At 45.7% G+C, this 19,521-nt stretch overlaps 2 protein-coding genes and 1 pseudogene across 3 annotated transcripts in view; 1 reads left to right on the top strand and 2 right to left on the bottom strand.

Moving 5' to 3' along the window:
* CAVIN1 (caveolae associated protein 1) overlaps nt 1-3,937 on the bottom strand; it is a 14,296-nt gene extending 10,359 nt beyond the window's left edge. The window contains exon 1 of one of the 2 annotated variants that reach the window (XM_081804975.1): nt 3,295-3,937. In XM_081804975.1, coding sequence (XP_081661101.1) covers nt 3,295-3,765 — 471 coding nt within the window. In that variant the 5' untranslated portion in view covers nt 3,766-3,937. The remainder of the gene's footprint in view (nt 1-3,294) is intronic. The other variant, XM_006750711.3, reaches the window with a different exon arrangement.
* PSMC3IP (PSMC3 interacting protein) overlaps nt 1-19,521 on the bottom strand; it is a 180,226-nt gene that overhangs the window by 67,711 nt on the left and 92,994 nt on the right. The gene's annotated exons all lie outside the window — the stretch shown is intronic.
* Nucleotides 17,448-18,026, top strand: LOC145717225 (U6 snRNA-associated Sm-like protein LSm3 pseudogene; annotated as a pseudogene).

The raw sequence follows: 19,521 nt of genomic DNA, 5'->3' as shown, positions 1-19,521 counted from the left end.
GTTATCCGGGAGAATTGGATTTTTTTTTTTTTTTATTGATTTGACAGAGAGCGAGCACAAGTAGGGAGAGAGGCAGGCAGAGGGAGAGGGAGAAGCAGGCTCTCCGCTGAGCAGGGAGCCCGATGAAGGGCTTGATCCCAGCACCGTGGGATCACAATCCGAGTTGAAGGCAGCCGCTTAACCGACTGAGCCACCCAGGTGCCCCTGGAAGATTTGGATCTTTAATGATCACTGCCCCTCCTGTTTGTACAGTGCCCATGATCTGCCAAATCTTCCCAGCAGTTCTCAGTCCACTGACCCTTCGCTACTAGTAGATTTCCTTCTTCTCCTTCACTAGCTGTTGCCTAGTTAGGTGTCACCTGATAGCATGGGTTGCCAAACTGCTAATTTTTGTTAGGGAGCTAGGGAAATGCCAGAGGACAATAATGACTCAGAAGTGGGTTCAAGGTGAGGGCTCTGATATCTTGGGGTGGGAGGTGCTGAATTTCATGGGGGGCGGGGGGGATCAAATGCAAACTTAACCTATGAAATTATTATGTCTAGGGGCGCCTGGGTGGCTCAGTTGGTTAAGCGACTGCCTTCGGCTCAGGTCATGATCCTGGAGTCCCGGGATCAAGTCCCGCATCAGGCTCCCTGCTCAGCAGGGAGTCTGCTTCTCCCTCTGACCCTCCCCCCTCTCATGCTCTCTCTATCTCATTCTCTCTCTCAAATACATAAATAAAATCTTTAAAAAAAAAGAAAAGAAAAAGAAATTATTATGTCTAGCAGTTCCTTGAATATGGGGTGAGGCCACACAAGGGATTCCCTCCTTTATCTCCCCAGGAAAAAGGTATGGGGGGCCAGATGACCTGATCCCACAGCTGGGGCCTTGCAGGCCTTTCATTCTCCCTTCCACCCCGCCCCCATTGCCACATCATCACCTCCCACATCTGTAGTGGGGAATATAACATCCTCTCCCCTGTTCCCACTCTGTAGAACTAACACTCTCCCAGGAGGCCCTTCTCCAGATTTCTCTCTCTCTCTGCCTGGCCACCCAAGCATCCTACCCCTCAGCCTGACTACCATAAATGCTGCCGCCCCCAAGCTTCCCTATTAGGCCTGCCCAGGCGCAGAGCTATTTTTACCTCATTCTCTTCCCAGGCCTGCAGACCTCAGAGGAGCAGCCTCTGCTTTTCCTTTAGCAGCTGAGGGTACTCAGCCCTTGCCCCCTACCTGGACATCTGCTCTGCAGCTCAGGGAAGTGCTGCTTCCCTGAGCCCCACCCCTGCTGCTGGGATCTTTTCCTTGCTGATCTCCTCTCCAGGGTGGAACCGTGTTACTTGTTAGTTATTTGCCCTGTGGTTTAGCGGCTCAGGGTCCCCAGCTTGAGCCATTCTTTCCACTGCCACTTTCTGCCTCCCACTGGCCCTGGTTTAGTACAGATGCAGTCAAAGCCACCCTGTTAGTAGAGGCCCTCCCCCCGCCCCAAACACACGATGTAGAGGTGTGTGCCAGCTGCAGAGAGGCAGTAACAGAGCTCTCATTGGCCTCTGCACCGGAGCCTTTCTCCCTCAGTACTCGTCTTCCTCTCAGCATCTCCACCCTTGACATAGGTTTACTTTGAGGCTGAGAACCTTCCCACACTCTGCAGTCTGGGATATTCAGAGTGAGGAGGGCAGCATATTGAAGCTGTTCGTGGCAACCCTCTCATACACCAGGCTGTGGAGACCCCTGCGTGTTGTTCTTCCCCCAGTGACGCCCCCCCCCCCGTGCTAATCAGATTTCCCTAAAATCTCTCTCACACACACTCCTCCAAGCGGTTAGATTAAGTAGAAAATCTACCAGATTGTGCTCTATGGGCTGGTGGGGGAGCTTCTAGCGCTATGTGGGAGGAGTCCCTGGGCATTGGAGGGAGGGGGAGAGCACCGCTTCTGTCTCTGTCCCACCACCATCTCCTCAGATGGGTATGAGCTCACCCATCTCCCTGTGTCTGTTTCCAAACCCTTGTCGTAATCTGCATCTCTCTTAGCTCCTCCTAGAGAGACCCAGCCAAAGACCTCACTGAATCCCAGATGGTCACTCAGAACCCAGCTTGACCAGGGCCTGGTGCAGTCAGGGAAACCACAGCTCCCTGACAGGTTCTCTCACCTAGAGGGTGTGGGAAATCTAGCCTTCCTTTTCTTTCCATTCCCTTCTGAGGGAGAGGAAGGGGCAAAAGGAGCATACACTAACCCCTTCGCCCCCATGACCTCACCTCCTTGGGGTGGGAACCTCAACCTCTGCAGGAAGCAGAGAGGAGAGGCTGGGTGGATTCCCACCGATCAAAGATCACCAAGCCCTCAGCTCAGAGCCACTTCTAATGGGATTGGGGAGCGGGAAGCGAAGAGGACCAGCAGCACTGAGATTTCCAGGTTTATTTGCAGTTATGAAACAAAAATGGCACTTTTATCCGGGTGGGCAAAACGGGGAGAGGTGCAAAGGAAGCCACAAGCGGCCTGGGCGGAGCCTGGCGCGCGCCAGCCTCCTCCCGCCTGTCTGCCGGCTGCTCCACTGTCCCGCGGGCCGGCAGGGTGATTCTCCGCGCCTAGATCGCCGGACCGGCAGGGGCTGTCCATTCTGCCCCAAGAACCCCTCTTGCACTCCTCACGTCGCGCCCCGCCCCCCATAACCCCGCCCCCGTGCCTACTTCCATCTGGCAGAGAGGGTTCGGGAGCGCTGCCTGCGTCCCCAAGGGCCTGAAAGTGCCCAGAGGCTCGGGGCAAATCGCAGCGCGGGGACGCGGGGGCAGCCGAGGCCCATGCGGGTCCGGGGGCGTGTGCTGGCGGTCGCGTCCCTCGCCTGGCGCAGCCCCCGCCGGTGCGTGCCTGAGCCCTGAATCACCCGCTATATCGGGCGGGCAGCGCCGGAGGCCCCAAACCCGGGCCGCGCCGCCAGTGTCCGCTTACAGCGGGCCCACCGGCCGCCAGGGACCCCTGGCTTTCCCCAAAACCTCCGCCAAGTAGGGAGACTTCACAGAGCCAAGTTGGGAACGGTCTGCCTGGGGGGGAGCGTCCTCGAGTCCTGCTCCCTAACTTTTTTGCGAGTTTGTCACCAGAGGGAGGGGGCTCGGTGATAAGGCGTGGGGTGCAGAGCGCGCCCCTCCGCGCGCTCCAGGAATCCGCCGCCCACCCCGCCCCACTCCAGCGGCGCTCGCCGGAAGAAGGGTAGGTCCCCCGAGCCACGCCAGGCTGGCGGGAGCGCCGCACCGCGGGCAGGTCCCCCCCACCCCAAGCCCCGGAGACAGCCGGCCGGGCGCGGTCCACCCCGCCAGCTCACCTGGTAGATCATGACTTTAAAGTTGCGGCGCCTCAGCAGCTCGGCCTCGTTGACCTCCAGCTTCTTGATCTGGCCGGCCTGGCGCTCCAGGCTGCCGCGCACGGTCTTCACGTTGACGCTGACCTTGCGCACCTTCTCCAGCAACTTGCTCACGGTGTTGCTGGTGGTGGCGTGTGCCTTGCCCAGCTTGCTCAGCTCGCCCTGGATGCTCTGCACGGCACCCTCCATCTCCGCCTGCCGTTCCTCCAGCTGGGCTTGGGTCAGCTGGATCTGGTCGACGGCGCCGATGATTTTGTCCAGAAGACTCAGCACCAGCACGCCGTTTACCTGGTCCGACTTGATCAGCTCCTCAGAGCCGGCCCCTGACGGCTCCTCCGCCGCTGGCGCCCCCATGGGGGAGGACCCCGAGTCCCCAACATCGGGGTACTCGGGAAGCGGCTGCTCGATGATATGGAGCTGGGTGTCCTCCATGGCTAGCCGGAGCCGTGCGGGGCCGGCCGGGTGGAGCTGGAGCTGAAGCCCAGGAGAGGAGGAAAAGCGGGAGGGGGGTGGGGGGAAGCGAGAAAGAGCAGAGAGCCGAGGAAACTCGAGCCACGTCCGTGCGCACCGGGACAGTGGCCAGAACTGTGGGGCGGGGAATCGGTGAGCTCCCCGGCTCCCGGGCCAAACCCCGGAGTCTCATCGCCCATTGGCTGGCCCCACCCCAGAAAGGGAGGGACCGGGGCAGAAGGGGAGACCGATGGTGGGGAAGGGGGGCAACCGAGGGGGACCCAAGAGCCGAGCGCCCCACCCTTCCCAGGATAGTTGGAATAGTTGGAGCGGGAGACTAGGGCCTCGGCTGCCAGCGGAGGCCGCGCAATGGGACTGGGGCGGAGGAATGTGAGCCGTGAGCCGGCGAAGGGAAACAGGTCCTAGAGTGGGGCTCTCCTTTTCCCTCCCGCTTTTTTTGCTCACCCACAAACGTACCTAAGCATTTGAAGTTCTAGAGCGGGGAGGCAGAACATGAGACCCTAAAATCGTATGCAAAATACTGTATTTGCCTGTGCCCAGTTTTTGAGAGGGAAAAAAATCCATGGCTTCCACAGTCTTTTTAAAGGGGCCTCTACCTCCCCCAAAGCCAAGTTACTAACCACTGTTCTAAAAAGCTTGAAGAGTTCTGAGGTGCTGGGCTGGCTGAGTCAGTAGAGCTCGTGACTCTTGATCTTGGGGTTGTGAGTTCAAGACCCACCTTGGATGTAGAAATGACTTAAAAATAAACTTTTTATTTTTTTATTTTTATTTTTTTTTAAAGATTTATGTATTTATTTGAGCGAGCGAGAATGGGAGAGTACATGAGAGGGGGGAGGGTCAGAGGGAGAAGCAGGCTCCTCGCTGAGCAGGGAGCCCCATGCGGGACTCGATCCCAGGACTCCAGGATCATGACCTGAGCCAAAGGCAGTCGCTTAACCAACTGAGCCACCCAGGTGCCCTAAAAATAAACTTTTTAAAAATATATTTTATTTATTTATTTGACAGAGAGAGAGCGCACAAGCAGGGGGAGCAGCAGAGGGAGAGGCAGAAGCAGGCTCCCTGCTGAGCAGAGAGCCCGATGTGGGGCTCAATCCCAGGACCCTGTGATCATGACCTGAGCTGAAGGCAGACGTTTAACCCACTGAGCCACCCAGGCACCCCTAAAAATAAAATCTTTATAACAAATGTTTGAGGGGTTGTTGGGGGAGGGAGAACTTAGATTAAGATCACAGTGGTGGTGAGGAGCTGCAAAGCTCCTCTAGGTTCCTCCTAGATTTATACTAACAGAGTAGGACTAAGATGGACAATAAAATAGGAAGTAAAGCCTTTGGCCATCTCTCACCGCTCTTTAAAAATTACCTTTCCTGTGTTTCCCCCTGCCAGAGGCCTAGCTCACAGTGACTTCCCAGAGCAGGACCTAGGAGTGCATCTACCTCTCTGATCCCAGAGACTGGCCCTTGGCAATGAGATCATCAAATCTGACCTCTTCACTTGACACACAGTAACAGGAGGGCCTAGAGAGGGCAAGTGACTTGCCAGGTTAGCCTTGGCTTGGTGCTCAAATCAGGTCCCTATACTGCTCTCTGGCTCTTTCTACCTTAGCACTCTACCTTTCATTGGGACAGGGATAGGCAGACATGGCCACCCATGCATGCTGATTTCGAATATGTGGGCCTGATGATTAACTACAGACATATTTTCAACTGTGATGGGTATCAAGGACCAGAACCAAGGAGGACCCTTGACTCAGAAGTCTAGAGAAAAAGAGGCTGCTCGTGCTCCCCTATTTTGCTATGTAGCACAGCACTGGACTTAAGAGTTCCCTGGGATGGCACCAGCCCTCTTTCCCCCAGAAAAGCTGCAAACCTTTTCCCTGGTTAGGAAACCAAGCTTGGGTTTCCCCAGCTGGACAGATGATGGTCTTGGCAAAAGGTCACTTCTAGTCTGGCATGCATTATCATTAGGAAGAGTGAAAAACTGCTCAGTGGGTCTCCAGGCCCCAACAATCATTCAGAGAACCAAGCCAGAAAGATGCTGAAGAGCTCAGTATCTGGGACAGTCTGGGATAGCCCCAATGACTAGCAGATATATATCTATTAGAACTGACAGATTACCAATTTATTTTAGAATTTAAGAGAAAATGTACTGGGTTGCCTGAATGGCTTAGTTAAGCGTCTGCCTTCAGCTCAGGTCATGATCCTGGGGTCCTGGAATCGAGTTCTGCATAGGGCTCCCTGCTCAGAGGGGAGCCTGCTTCTCCCTCTCCCTCTGCTGCTCCCCCTGCTTGTGTGCTCTCTCTTAAGTAAAATAAATAAAATATTTTAATAAAAATTAGAGAAAATGGGGCACCTGGGTGGCTCAAATGGTTAAGCATCTGCCTTCGGCTCAGGTCATGATCTCAGGGTCCTGGGATCGAGTCCCGCATCGGGCTCCCTGCTCCTTGGGAGCCTGCTTCTCCCTCTGCCTCTCTCTCTCTCTCTGTCTGTCATGAATAAATAAATAAAATCTTAAAAAAAAAAAAATTAGAGAAAATGTACTATAGCAGTTTAAGTTGCTTCCATTGAGGATTGATAAGACTTCTAGAAAAAAAGAAGAGTGACAGTAGAGAACCTTACTAACCCTTTATAAGGTTCTTATTTATTTAAGTAATCTCCACACCCCATGTGGAACTCGAATCATGACCCCGAGATCAAGAGTCACGTGCTCTTTGGACTGAGTCAGCCCAGGGCCCCAGGTTCTTACTTTTTTAAATTGGTTAGATTGTTTTCACAGGTGACACACAAGATACAGATTGTGAACAGGACACAGAGAAGTAGAGTGAAAAGAACTTTTCCTTCTACACTTGTCTGCACAACTACTTTCTCCCCCAAGAGACAAATTGTTACTGTTTTCAAAAAAAAAAAAATGTTACTGTTTTCTTGTGGAATATATATATATATATGCTCAGCACTTTGCTTTTTTTCAGTTAATAATATACCATGAAGATTGTTCCATATCACTGCATATAGAGCTAACTTGTTTTCCAATGTATGGATATACTAAGGTAGCCAGTTCTCTATCAATGGAGATTCAGAAATTACGATTTAAACCTCATTGGGGGTGGGGGAGATGCTGGACCTAGGAGTGCATCTACCTCTCTGATCCTAGAGACGGGCCCTTGGCAATGAGATCATCAAATCTGACCTCCTCACTTGACACACAGTAACAGGAGGGCCTAGAGAGGGCAAGTGCCTTGCCAGGTTAGCCTTGGTTTTAGTGGTTGATTTGTTTTTTGTGGTTGCATGCTTGCTAAAAGGAATTAAGTCCATGCCATTTTGGCTTTCACATTAGGAAAATATTTCTATTCTTCAAAAAGGAATGTCAGTATTTGTGGATGCGTCAAATTATAACCAAGGGATAGTCCAGTGAATACATCTCTGACTCATTTGATGCCTCCTTAACAGAGAATTTTGCAGAAAGGGTCCTACCCTTGCATACCTATGTCTAAGAAATTGCATCGAGTTTCTCTCTTGTTCTTCTTCTTACTAAATGCCAGTTAAATCCAACAGGGGGCGTGCTGAGCCTTGTTGCATTAGCTTTATCAATCCTGATAACCAGAAATGGAGCCCAATAAGAGCCTTACCGGAAGGCTTCATTCCATTTCAGTGAAAATAGTCAGTTGGTCTCTATTTGGAATTACATTCAGCATGCCATTGCTTGCATGCAGGGTTGATGCTTGGCATTTTCCATTGCTCACTCTATTTGCTGAAAGGCACACTGTTCCATTGTGTACTTTGAGCTGCTGAGGCAGTCTGTAAAAGGAATGGAGAGGTGGAAACAAACAACCCTTTGGCCCAGAAAAAGAACACCGGGATACAACCTCGTCAGCAGCTGGAACCTCACAGAGCTCTGTCATATTCCTGTATCCATTCATTTGCTCAAGAAGTGTGACTACTTAACATGAGCCAGCTACTGGACTGTGGCCTTCAAGGAGAATTAATAAAAACCAGTCCCTGCTGTTGAGAAGCTCATAGTGCAGCAAGGGAGACAGATGCACAAACAGTTTCTGGTACAAAGTGGAAGGTACTCCAGCAGCTCAGGGAGTACTGCCACTACTTCCTGGGGGAGGGGGAAAGGTTCACAGGGGGAGAGTCTCTAGGCATAAAGGAGGAGAAAGGGCATACCCTTCCCCCCTCTCCCTGCAGCAACAACATGAGATGAGAAAGTGCAGGGCTGGGGAGGGAGATAACCAGGTATTGTTCATCTCCTATCGTGGTTCTGCCATAGGTCCTATGAGTATATAATTAGGGAGATCCAGCAAGGTGTGAGGGGCACAGCATGCAATATGTTCTATCCAGTTTTGGATCCATCCTGGGAGAGATCATAGGGAGATAGTATGTTTTGTTAATAATAAACACTTGGGATGAATGATGTGTCTTCACATCAGAGAAACCATCCCACATGGAAAACCAGTTCTCAAGAGCTGGCTTTCAGCTGCTACAGACGGCAATGGTGTTTTTCTCTCTGGATTTATAGGCACTATTCTTGTCCCTCTGACATATACCAAAAAAAAATGCCTATTATATTTTACATTTCTCTCCCTCAAAAATTCCTTCTTTTTCTCTCCCTCGAACATTAATATATAGGGTAGCTTTCCTGAGCCAGAAAACAGTCAAAATTATTTATTAAGAGCTATTTTATGCATAGCTTAGTGCTAGAAACCATTCAAAGCCCCGGCAAATTTGCTGTGGGGGGAGAGTTTTTAGTCTCAGGGAAGCAGTGATGCAGACTAACAAATACAACATCAAGAAAATAAATTAATGGAAATGCCCTAAAACCTCTCCTCCTTCTCTGCCTTCAACATGCACTGGTCTCTTATCCTAGAAATAAAAAAACAAAGCATACAAATAAAAACTGCAGTCTTAATTGGTTTGGACCTTCCTGTCTCCTCAAGGTTAGGTCTGTCCAATCTCTAGTGTTCAAATTTCATTGTTTTCTAGAACTGCTGCTATAGATCCCTAACACCAAATTCAGTTCTTAAACTTCTGCTCTCTGTCCAAAAAGACGGCTTCCTCTCTACTAATCGAGCACTTAAAAGTCACTAATTGGGCGCCTGGGTGGCTCAGACCGTTAAGTGTCTGCCTTCGGCTCAGGTCATGATCCTGGCATCCTGGAATCGAGTCCCACATCGGGCTCCCTACTCGGCGGGGAGCCTGTTTCTCCCTCTCCCACTCCCCCTGCTTGTGCTCTCTCTCTCTGTCAAATAAAAAAAAAATCTTTTAAAAAAGTCACTAATAAACTCCATATTCTACCAATTATCTCTCCTTTTCTAATTTTATTTGAACCCTACAGCATTTGGCACTGCTGACCAATTTGTCCTTGAGACGCTCCCTCTTGGTCCTTGTGAGGTTGTATTAATTTATTTCCTGTCCTATTTGCTAACTTATTTTTTCTCCCTTTCATTTTCTTTTTTAAAAACCCACCTTTTTAAACCGCACAAAAAAAGTAAAGACAACAAAAAACCCAGCTTTATTGAGATATAATTCACATCACATACAATTCACCTATTTAAAGTGTACAATTCGGGGGGCGCCTGGGTGGCTCAGTCGGTTAAGCATCTGCCTTCAGCTCAGGTTTTGATCTCAGGGTCCTGGGATCAAGCCTCACATCAGGCTCCCTGCAGAGCAGGGAGCCTGCTTCTCCCTCTCCCTCTACTGCTCCCCCTGCTTGTGCTCTCTCCCTCTTTCTTCCTCTCTCTGTCAAATAAATAAATCTTAAAAATAAATAAATAAAATTTAAAAAAATAAAGTGTACAATTCAGCGTGCCTGAGTAGCTTAATCAGTTAAGTGTCCAACTCTTCATTTCCGCTCAGGTCATGATCTCAGGATCCCTGAGTTGGGCTCCAAGCTCAGCGTGGAGTTTGCTTGAGATTCTCTCTCTCGCTCTGCCCCTTACCCCACTTGCATGCTAAATAAATACATACATACATACATACATACATAAATAAATAAAATCTTACAAAAATAAAGTGTACAATTTAATGTTTTTTAGTACATTCACATAGTTAGCAACTACAATTAGTTTTAGAACATTTTTATCATTCCCCCCCCAAAATGAAAACCTATTAAATAAGGTGTTGTATAAGATGTTTAGAGGCAAAGAGGTCAAAGTGAGGTTGGGCAGGAAAAAGTTTCCCAATCACAGAGCATCCTGGAAGTCATGGTAGTAGGTCTGGCCTTTATCCTAAAGGTTAAAGGCACTGTTAAAGGATTTTAACCAAAAGAGCAAGAGGAGGGGGGAAGAAACAGAGGGAGAGGAGCTGATTTTCATCTTATTTTTTTAAGATTTTATTTATTTGAGAGAGAGAGTATGAGGGGGGAGGCAGAGGAAGAGGCAGGAGCAGACTCCCGGCTGAGCAGCAGCCCAATGCGGGGCTTGATCCCAGGACCCTGGGATCATGACGTAAGCCGAAGGCAGATGCTTAACCGACTGAGCCACCAAGGTGTCCCTGGTTTTCATTTTATTTTATTTTTTTATTTTTATTTTTTAGAAGATTTTATTTATTTATTTGACAGAGAGAGACACAGCGAGAGAGGGAACACAAGCAGAGGGAGTGGGAGGGGGAAAAGCAGGCTTCTCGCCGAGCAGCGAGCCCAATGCGGGGCTTGATCCCAGGACCCTGGGATCATGACCTGAGCCAAAGGCAGACATTCACCGACTGATCCACCAGGTGTCCCTGTTTTTCATTTTAGAAAGAAAATTGAGGGGTACCTGGCTGGTTCAGTCAGTAGAGCATGCAACTCTTGGTCTCAGGGTCTTGAGTTTGAGCCCTACATTGGGTGTGGAGATTACTTTAAAACGTTAAAAAGAGGGCGCCTGGGTGGCTCAGTCGGTTAAGCGACTGCCTTCGGCTCAGGTCATGATCCCAGGGTCCTGGGATCGAGTCCCGCATCGGGCTCCCTGCTCTGCAGAGAGCCTGCTTCTCCCTCTCCCACTCCCCCTGCTTGTGTTCCCTCTCTCGCTGTCTCTCTCTGTCAAATTAATAAATAAAATCTTTAAAAAAAAAAACATTAAAAAGAAATTCAAAAAATTGATTTAAGGAAATGTAAATGATAGTTTGGAAAGGGCTGAGACCAGAAGTAGGGAGAATATCAGGAGGCTACTACAATATTGCAGTAGTCCCAGCAAGAGAAGATGACTATCTGAACCAAAGAGTACAGTGTACACAGAGGGAAGAGATCTGATGGTAGTTCTATAGGAGAGAAAATCAGTAGGGCTTAGTGATTGATTACATGTAGAGAAAAAGGGACAAGGAGGAGTCTAAGGAGTCTTAGTAGCACAGATGTAGAAACTATAGAAGATTAGATTAAATATGTGCTAATCCTATGCTAGTTCCTGGAAAATGCTTTTAAGAAGAAATTCCTGGGATGCCAGGGTGGCTCAGTCAGTTAAGCGACTGCCTTCAGCTCAGGGTCCTGAGATCAAGCCTCGCATCAGGCTCCCTGCTCAGCAGGGAGTCTGCTTCTCCCTCTCCCTCCACTGCTTCCCCTGCTTGTGCGCTCTCTCTCTCTCTGTCAAATGAATAAATAAATAAAATCTTTTTTAAAAAGCAGAAGAAATTCCTGATGTTGGTTTATTTATTTATAATTGATCTCTTTCTTTATATAAGTAGCAAAGTATACATAGAAAAACATAATTAATTGGGGCACCTGGGTGGCTCAGTCAGTTAAGCGTCAAACTCTTGATTTCAGCTCAGGTCACGATCTCAGGGTTATGAGATGGAGCCCCACGTCAGGCTTCGAGCTGGATGTGGACTCTCTCCTTCTCCCTCTGCCCCCCTCCTCTAAAAAAAAAGAAAGACATTGTTAATTTACTTTTCCAGTTGTTTGATTTCAGGTAATACACATCAAATGTGTTTAAACTCATGAGTTCATAATGATGAACATCATAATGATGCTAAACAAAAAAAACTCCTTGGAACTCACCTTTGGACACCACTAGAGAACAAGTAATTATTCTAAAAACTGGAAATAAAGAGAAATAAGCATTTATCCTACCTCTGAATTGTACCTCTAGGTAACCAAATACTTGGTGAGGGAAACCTCTTAGGGGTGCCTGGCTGGCTTTGTTGGTAGAGCATGCAACTCTTGCTCTTGGGTTCTTGAGTTCTTGACCTTAACCGACTGAGCCACCCAGGCATCCAGGATGTAGAGCTTACTTTAAAAAAAAAAAAAAAGAAGGACTCCTGGGTGGCTCAGTCAAGCGTCTGCCTTCGGCTCAGGTCATGATCCCAGTGTCCTGGGATCGAGTCACCGCATCGGGCTCCCTACTCCGCGGGAAGCCTGCTTCTCTCCCACTCCTCCTGCTTGTGTTCCCTCTCTCGCTGTGTCTCTCTCTGTCAAATAAATAAATAAAATCTTAAAAAAAAAACTTATTTATAGAATTTCAGCTCATAAATGAAGATAGAATGATAGTTAGAATGTCACCATTTTGTAACCTCTAGTAAAATAACGATGAAGATAATGATCATTAATGTCTCCTAAAACTCTGAGGCGGAAACTAATGGGGAACTCTATAATTGTTATATCAAACTAACAACACCTAAACCTACTCATTAATCTTAACATCACGAAAAGAGAGGATTGATATTATGTGTCTAGGGTGTGATAAGAAGTACACACCAACACCCATGAAGTATTCTTGACAAAAAACAAAAAACAATCAAACTTGAATCTGATCAAGCATCTGGATCTAGCTACCAGTTGACAGGAAACCTGAAGGTCAAAGAAATACATTAAGCAACACTGTAGGAACGCAATCAGTGAAATTCAGAGGTAGGAAACTCTACAAGACAAACAACCCAGTTTCTCCAACAAGCAAATTGCAAAGGTGGAGGGGAGAGGAAGAGATGATGATGAAGGGGGAATGAAATGAAGGGGTGCCTGGGTGGCTCAGTTGGTTAAGTGGCTGACTCTTGGTTTTGACTGGGGTCAGGATCTCAGGATTGTGAGATCAAGCCCCACATAGGGCTCTGTGCTTAGCAGGGAATCTGCTTGAGATTCTCTCTCTCCCTCTCCCTCTGCCTCCCCCCCTGCCTTCACTCTTTCTGTCTGTCTCAAATAAAATCTTAAAAAAAAAAAAAAAAGAAAAGAAGAGGGATACTTGGCTGGCTCAGTTGGTAGAACATGTGACTCTTGATCTCAGGGTCATGAATTCAAGCCCCACGTTGGGCAAAGAGCTTACTTAAGGGCACCTGGGTGCCTCAGTCTGTTAAGCATCTGCCTTTGGCTCAGGTCGTGATCCCAGGGTCCTGGGATCGAGTTCCTCATTAGGTTCCCTGCTCAGTGGGGAGTCTGCTTCTCCCTCTACCCCTCCCTTCCCCCCTGCTTGTGCTCACTCTATTTCTCTCTCTCTTACAAAAATAAATAAATAAAATCTTAAAAAAAAAAGTTTACTTTAAAAAAAAAAAGTCAACCAATTACAATGTATGGTCCTGATTTGAACAAATTGTTAGCAAAAAATGGTTTATGAGACAATCAGGGGAATTTGAATACTGATTAGATCTTTGACATCAGGGAATTATTATTAACTTCTAAAGTATGATAGTGGCATTGTGGTTATACTTCAAAAATAATCCTTGGGGAGGCCTGGCTGGCTCAGTGGGTGGAGCATGCGACTCAATTTTGGGGGTGGAGCCCCACATTGGGTGGAGAGATCACTTTAAAATAAGTAAATAAATAATCCTTATATTTAAGAGATACACACTGGGGCGCCTGGGTGGCTCAGTTGGTTAAGCGACTGCCTTCGGCTCAGGTCATGATCCTGGAGTCCCGGGATCGAGTCCCGCATCGGGCTCCCTGCTCAGCGGGGAGTCTGCTTCTCCCTCTGACCCTCCCCCTCTCATGCTCTCTCTCTCTCATTCTTTCTCTCAAATAAATAAATAAAATCTTTAAAAAAAAAAAAACACTGAAGTATTTACAGATGAAATGATACCACATCTAGGATATGATTAAAAATAGTTCTGAGGGAAGTGGACGGGGATGTAGATGAAAGAAGATTGTCCATGTGTTAATTTTTGTTCAAGCAAGGCGATAGGTACATAGGGATTCATTGTATTATTCTATTTTTGTCTACAGTTGAACTTTCCCATAATAAAAAATACTAAGGTTCTTTGGAGGATGAAACCTGTTCATATATGTAAAGGGACATGTCAGAATGGTCAACATACCATTGGTGGCAAGAAATGTGCATAACCTTTTTTCCCTTTCATGCACTTGAACCAGGTCAAGAACTGGTAGTATTCAAGACAACTTTCTGTTAAACTCATTCCATTCACACAAGAAGACCACCCCTCCCCCCTCTCAACTTTCCAGTTGGAATCAAGACAAGATCTTTAAAATAAGACACTCTCAATAAGCACAGTTTAAGTGTTTAGCAGCTGTGCACATTTAAGCAAAACCATTTAATTTGTGAAATCTGGCCCTTTTCCCAGGAAACCATGTTTCCATTTCATAATGTAACAGAAGAGCTGACTCTCTCTCGCAGCTGGACTCTCACACCCAGACAACAAAAAAAATGTGGAGGGGGCGCCTGGGTGGCTCAGTCGTTGAGTGTCTGCCTTCGGCTCAGGTCATGATCCCAGGGTCCTGGGATCGAGCCCCGCATTGGGCTCCCTGCTGGGTGGGGAGCCTGCTTCTCCCTCTCCCTCTGCCCACCCCCTCCTCATGTTCTCTCTCTCTCTCAAATAAATAAATAAAAATCTTAAAAAAAAAAAAAAAAAGAAAATGTGGAAATCTGAGCGAAGCACAAGGAATCTATGTCCGAACAGGAGTTCACATTCTTCTGAACTCCTGTTCGGACATAGATTGTGAACTCCTGTTCGGACATAGATTCCTTGTGCTTCGCTCAGATTTCCACATTTTCTTTGTTGTCTGGGTGTGAGAGTCCAGCTGCGCGTTGGTGGAGTGACTCATTTTTCCACCAAGACACATATTTCTATGAATCCCAGAGGCCAGTGATGGGTGTGAAAGAGCAATAAGCACAGACTTGGTTCCTGGATCCGTCATACGACTTAAGAGAGATGATTTAAAGTTTTTCAATGGGCTTAAATTGAAAGAAGCAATTAAACTATTCAGATAATTCATGTTCCAAAACCTTTTGTGTTTTCAAGTGGTTATGAAGGGTAGCTATTTGATATTATAAGGAAATACAAAGGAAATAGAAGCATAATATATTTCTTTTGAGGGTTTAATAATCTCATTGAGGAAATAAATTAGAAAGATTAGATTAGAAAGAAAGGTAGAAAGATTCCCAAATAAGTAGATGATATCTAATACAAATGGATGTCAAATATATCCATCATTGTTTAGGAGCTCTAGAATAACAGAGTGATCAAAATGAGAAAAGGCTATCTGGAAAAAAGTTTCGTTTACAAAATTTTTAAATTATTTAAAATTTACAGAAAAGCTTTTTTTTTAAGTACAAAAAGATTATTTTTTTCTGAACCATTTGAGAATAAGTTGACAGCTTTTTGTCTTATCACCGAAATCCTTTAGTATGTATTTTCTACAAATAAGGACATTGTGATACGTAACCAGAGTACAACCATCAAAGCTGGAAATTAACATTGATACATATCACCATCTGGTTTTCAGCAGCCTATGAGATTTCATCATTTGTCCCAATAACGTTCTTTATAGCTCAATGACCCAATCTGCAATCACCCTTTGAATTTAGTTGCATATCTCGTTAGTCTCCTTCAGTTAGGGGCATGGTTCCTCGTTCTTTCCTTTTTTTCATAACTTTGATTTTTTTGAAGATTATCGGACACTTATTATGTATAATGTTGCTTGATTTGGACTTGTCTTATGTCTCCTCATGATAGGATTTAGGGTATTTATCTTTGTTAGGAATAGCACTAAAGGGATGCTGTGTTCTTGTCATTATATCCTATCAGGTGGTACATAGTTTTGATTCGCCCATTGCTAGAGATGTTAACCTTGATCAGTGGTGAAGGTGGTGTCTGGAAGACTTCTCCTGTCTAAAGTTATTCTTTTCCTCTTTGTCATCCATAAGTATTTTTGTAGGGTGGTTTTTGAGACGAAGTAAACATTCTGTGTTCCAATTTCTCAAAAAGCACAAACTACCACAACTCACCCAGTATGAAATAGATAGTTTGGATAGCTCTATAACTGTTAAAGAAATTTAATTTATAATTTAAAATATAATTTAATTAAAGAAGGAAATCTCCAGGTCCAAATGGTTTTAGTGAAGAATTCTACCAAACATTTAAAGACTGGAAAGCTCCTGATATACACTTACCCTGGGGTCCCTAGCTGGCTTAGTTGGTAGAACATGTGACTCTTGATCTCAGGGTGGTGAGTTTGAGCCCCACACAGGGTGTAGAGACTAAAAAGGATAATAATAAGATAATAAAGTAAAATCCACTTACCTCACAGGGTTTACCCAAATCTCTTGTTGTCAATAGCTATACATATTGCCAGAAAATTTTAAGTCCCAAGGTATGTGTATGTATGTATCTTTTTTTTTTTAGATTTGAGAAGGAGAGAGTAAGTGCGCATGTGTGCATGCATGCACAGCAAGGGGCAGAGGGAGAGGGAGAGAGAAAAAGAAACCTCAAGTGGACTCCCTACTGAGCTCAGAGCCAGATGCTGAGCTCAGTCAAACCCAGGACCCTGAGGTCATGACCTGAGCCAAAATCAAGACCCTGCTGCTTTATTGACTGAGCCACCTAAACGCCCCACCAGTGTGTGTGTGTGTGTGTGTGTATGATTTTATTTATTTATTTGAGAGAGAGAGAGGGAGAAAGAGAGAGCACGAGCAAGCGGGAGGGGCAGAGGCAGAGGGAAAAGCAGACTACCCGGCTGACAGGGAGCCAACTCGGGGCTTGATCCCAGGACCCCAGGATCATGACCCAAGCCAAAAGCAGAGGCTTAACTGACTGAGCCACCCAGGTGCCCCATCCAAAGTATATTTCTTTAATAGAAATAATTGTTCGCCTGTATTCAGAATCTCTAAACCTCCAAGCAGAAAGAAACTTGCAATGAAAATAGGGCTCAAGGCAATATCCAACTGAAGGTTCACTTTGGGTATCTTTCTCCTCCTAAGAAAATTTTTCTTCTTGAAGACCATGCCCTTGTACATTCTCCCTAAAAATATCCTGTAGGCTCCCTTTCACACAACTTGCTCCTTAAAATACCACACAAGCCCAGCTAAACCCTGCTTTATAAAACAAAACAACTCAACTGTAAAGCATAGCAATCTTCATCCAGCCTTAAATAATGTGATCACAAATACAAAAAATCCACATAAGTTTGTCACAAGAAACTAAATTTCCAAAAAAACCCAAAAAACAAAAAACTACATTTCCAGTTTTATTTGTCTTTCAAAAATATTTATTTTTTTATTTTTTTATTTTTTTTTTTATTTTTTTTTAAAGATTTTATTTATTTATTTGACAGAGACAGAGATAGCGAGAGCAGGAACACAAGCAGCGGGAGGGGGAGAGGGAGAAGCAGGCTTCCCCCCGAGGAGGGAGCCCGATGTGGGACTCGATCCCAGGACCCTGGGATCATGACCTGAGCCGAAGGCAGACGCTTAACGACTGAGCCACCCAGGCGCCCTCAAAAATATTTATTTTTTTAAAGATTATTTGAGAGAGGGGAAAGGGCGCAGGGTTTGAAACATGGCGGACGACGTGGATCAGCAACAAACTACCAACACTGTAGAAGAGCCCCTGGATCTCATCAGGCTCAGCCTGGATGAGCGAATTTATGTGAAAATGAGAAATGACAGAGAGCTTCAAGGCAGCATGCTTACGATCAGCATTTAAATATGATATTGGGAGATGTGGAAGAAACTGTGACTACTATAGAAATTGATGAGGAAACATACGAAGAGATATATAAATCAACAAAACGGAATATTCCAATGCTTTTTGTCCGGGGAGATGGTGTTGTACTAGTTGCCCCTCCATTAAGAGTTGGCTGAAACAAAGAATTTATCATGTATGGAATATAGGAGCTTTTGTATGATTGCCTCTTTAAATGTAGAAGACATTCAGAAGAGAAACCTGCGTAAATTTTGATATTAAGAAATGACCAAGGATTCTTCCACTCCTGAAACGAGTTGATTTGCAGATAACTAAAAAATTCTTAAGTTAAAGGGCATTTTAATTTTTTTCCAACCCTTTCAATAAATGTGATCACCAAGATGCAGAAAAAAAAAAAAAGATTATTTGAGAGAGAGTGAGAGAGAGCGTGTGCACGTGATTTGGGGGTGGGGGAAAGGAAGGGTCAGAGGGAGAGGGAGAGGTGAAAGCAGACTCCCCACGGAGCACAGAGCTCCACCTGGGGCTGGATCTCAAGACCAGGAGATCATGACCTGAGCCAAAACCAAGAGTTGGGTGCTTAACTGACTGAGCTGCCCAGGCGCCCCTCTTTCAAAAATATTTATTAAGTAGGGGTGCTTGTCTGGCTCTGTCAGTAGAGCATGCAACTCGATCTCTTGATCTTGGGGTCATTGAATTGGAGCTCCATGTTGGGTGTAGAGTTTACTTAAGAAAAATTTACTAAGTATATATTGAATGTCAGGCATTATGGTGGGCAACACAACGGTTCAAATTAAATACATCCCTTGACCATTGACTCAACCAGACCCTTTCTACTGTAATTTTCCAATGTATTTCTTCATTCCAGGTCTCACCTTCTTTTTCCAAGTCACTAGAAACCCAGTACAGAAGAAACATTTGCCAGATTCTCTACTTCAGAAATCTCCTTGACCAAGTTTTTTGTTTCTCTGGTAAATATTTCAGGGCTGATGTCACAGAGAGTCTCCTCTGACCTGTGTCAATCAGTCCTTTCGTTTCTTCCCATCTCAAGTTTTCTAAATTAAAATTTTTTTAAATTGAGGAATAGTTGACACACAATGTTGCATTAGTTTCAGGTGTATAATGTAGTGATTCAACAACTACATGTTATGCTATGCTCAGCAAAATTGTAGCTACCATCTGTCACCGTAAAATGCTACTACAATACCATTGACTATATTCCCAAGCTGTACCTTTTATCCTCGTGACTCGTTTATTCTATAACTGGAAGCCTTTGTCTCCTAATCCCCTGCACTCATTTCGCCCCTTCCTCCCACCCCCTTCCTCTCTAGCAACCATCAATTTGTTCTTTGTAGTTATGGTTCTGCTTTTTGATCATTTGCTTGTTTGCTTTGTTTTTTAGATTCCACATTTGGTGAAATCATATGGTATTTGTCTTTCTCTGTAAATTTCATTTCATTAAGAACCTTTTTTCCATGACATTGTTAACTTCCACAAGTTAAGAGGTTCCTTGCCTCATGTGTTGGTCACAAGAGTCTTGAGGGTTACAGAAAATGTCACATGCCTTAGCCTCATTCATATTTCCCTGTGGATGTAACTACTAGCAGAGCTAAAGGAAGCTGACATTCCTTGAGCTTCAAAGGAAGTCTCAAAATCTATGATGAAGAGATTTTTACTTTTTACCCAAAGGCTTTTATTTTAAACATTGGCAGGCTTTGAAAGTAAAAGCAGAGTGTTATTTTGGAGAAGTCAGGATGAAAAGGGATTACTTTTTTTTTTTTTTAAAGATTTTATTTATTTGAGAGAGAATGAGAGAGAGCACATGAGAGGGGGGAGGGTCAGAGGCAGAAGCAGACTCCCTGCCGAGCAGGGAGCCCAATGCGGGACT

This window comes from Leptonychotes weddellii, chromosome 15, assembly GCF_054177405.1.
Source record: "Leptonychotes weddellii isolate Sample4059 chromosome 15, ASM5417740v2, whole genome shotgun sequence".
In the NCBI taxonomy this organism is placed as follows: Eukaryota; Metazoa; Chordata; class Mammalia; order Carnivora; family Phocidae; genus Leptonychotes; species Leptonychotes weddellii.
The sequence above is the reverse complement of the archived record's forward strand: the minus strand, read 5'-3'. Positions and strand labels throughout refer to the sequence as shown.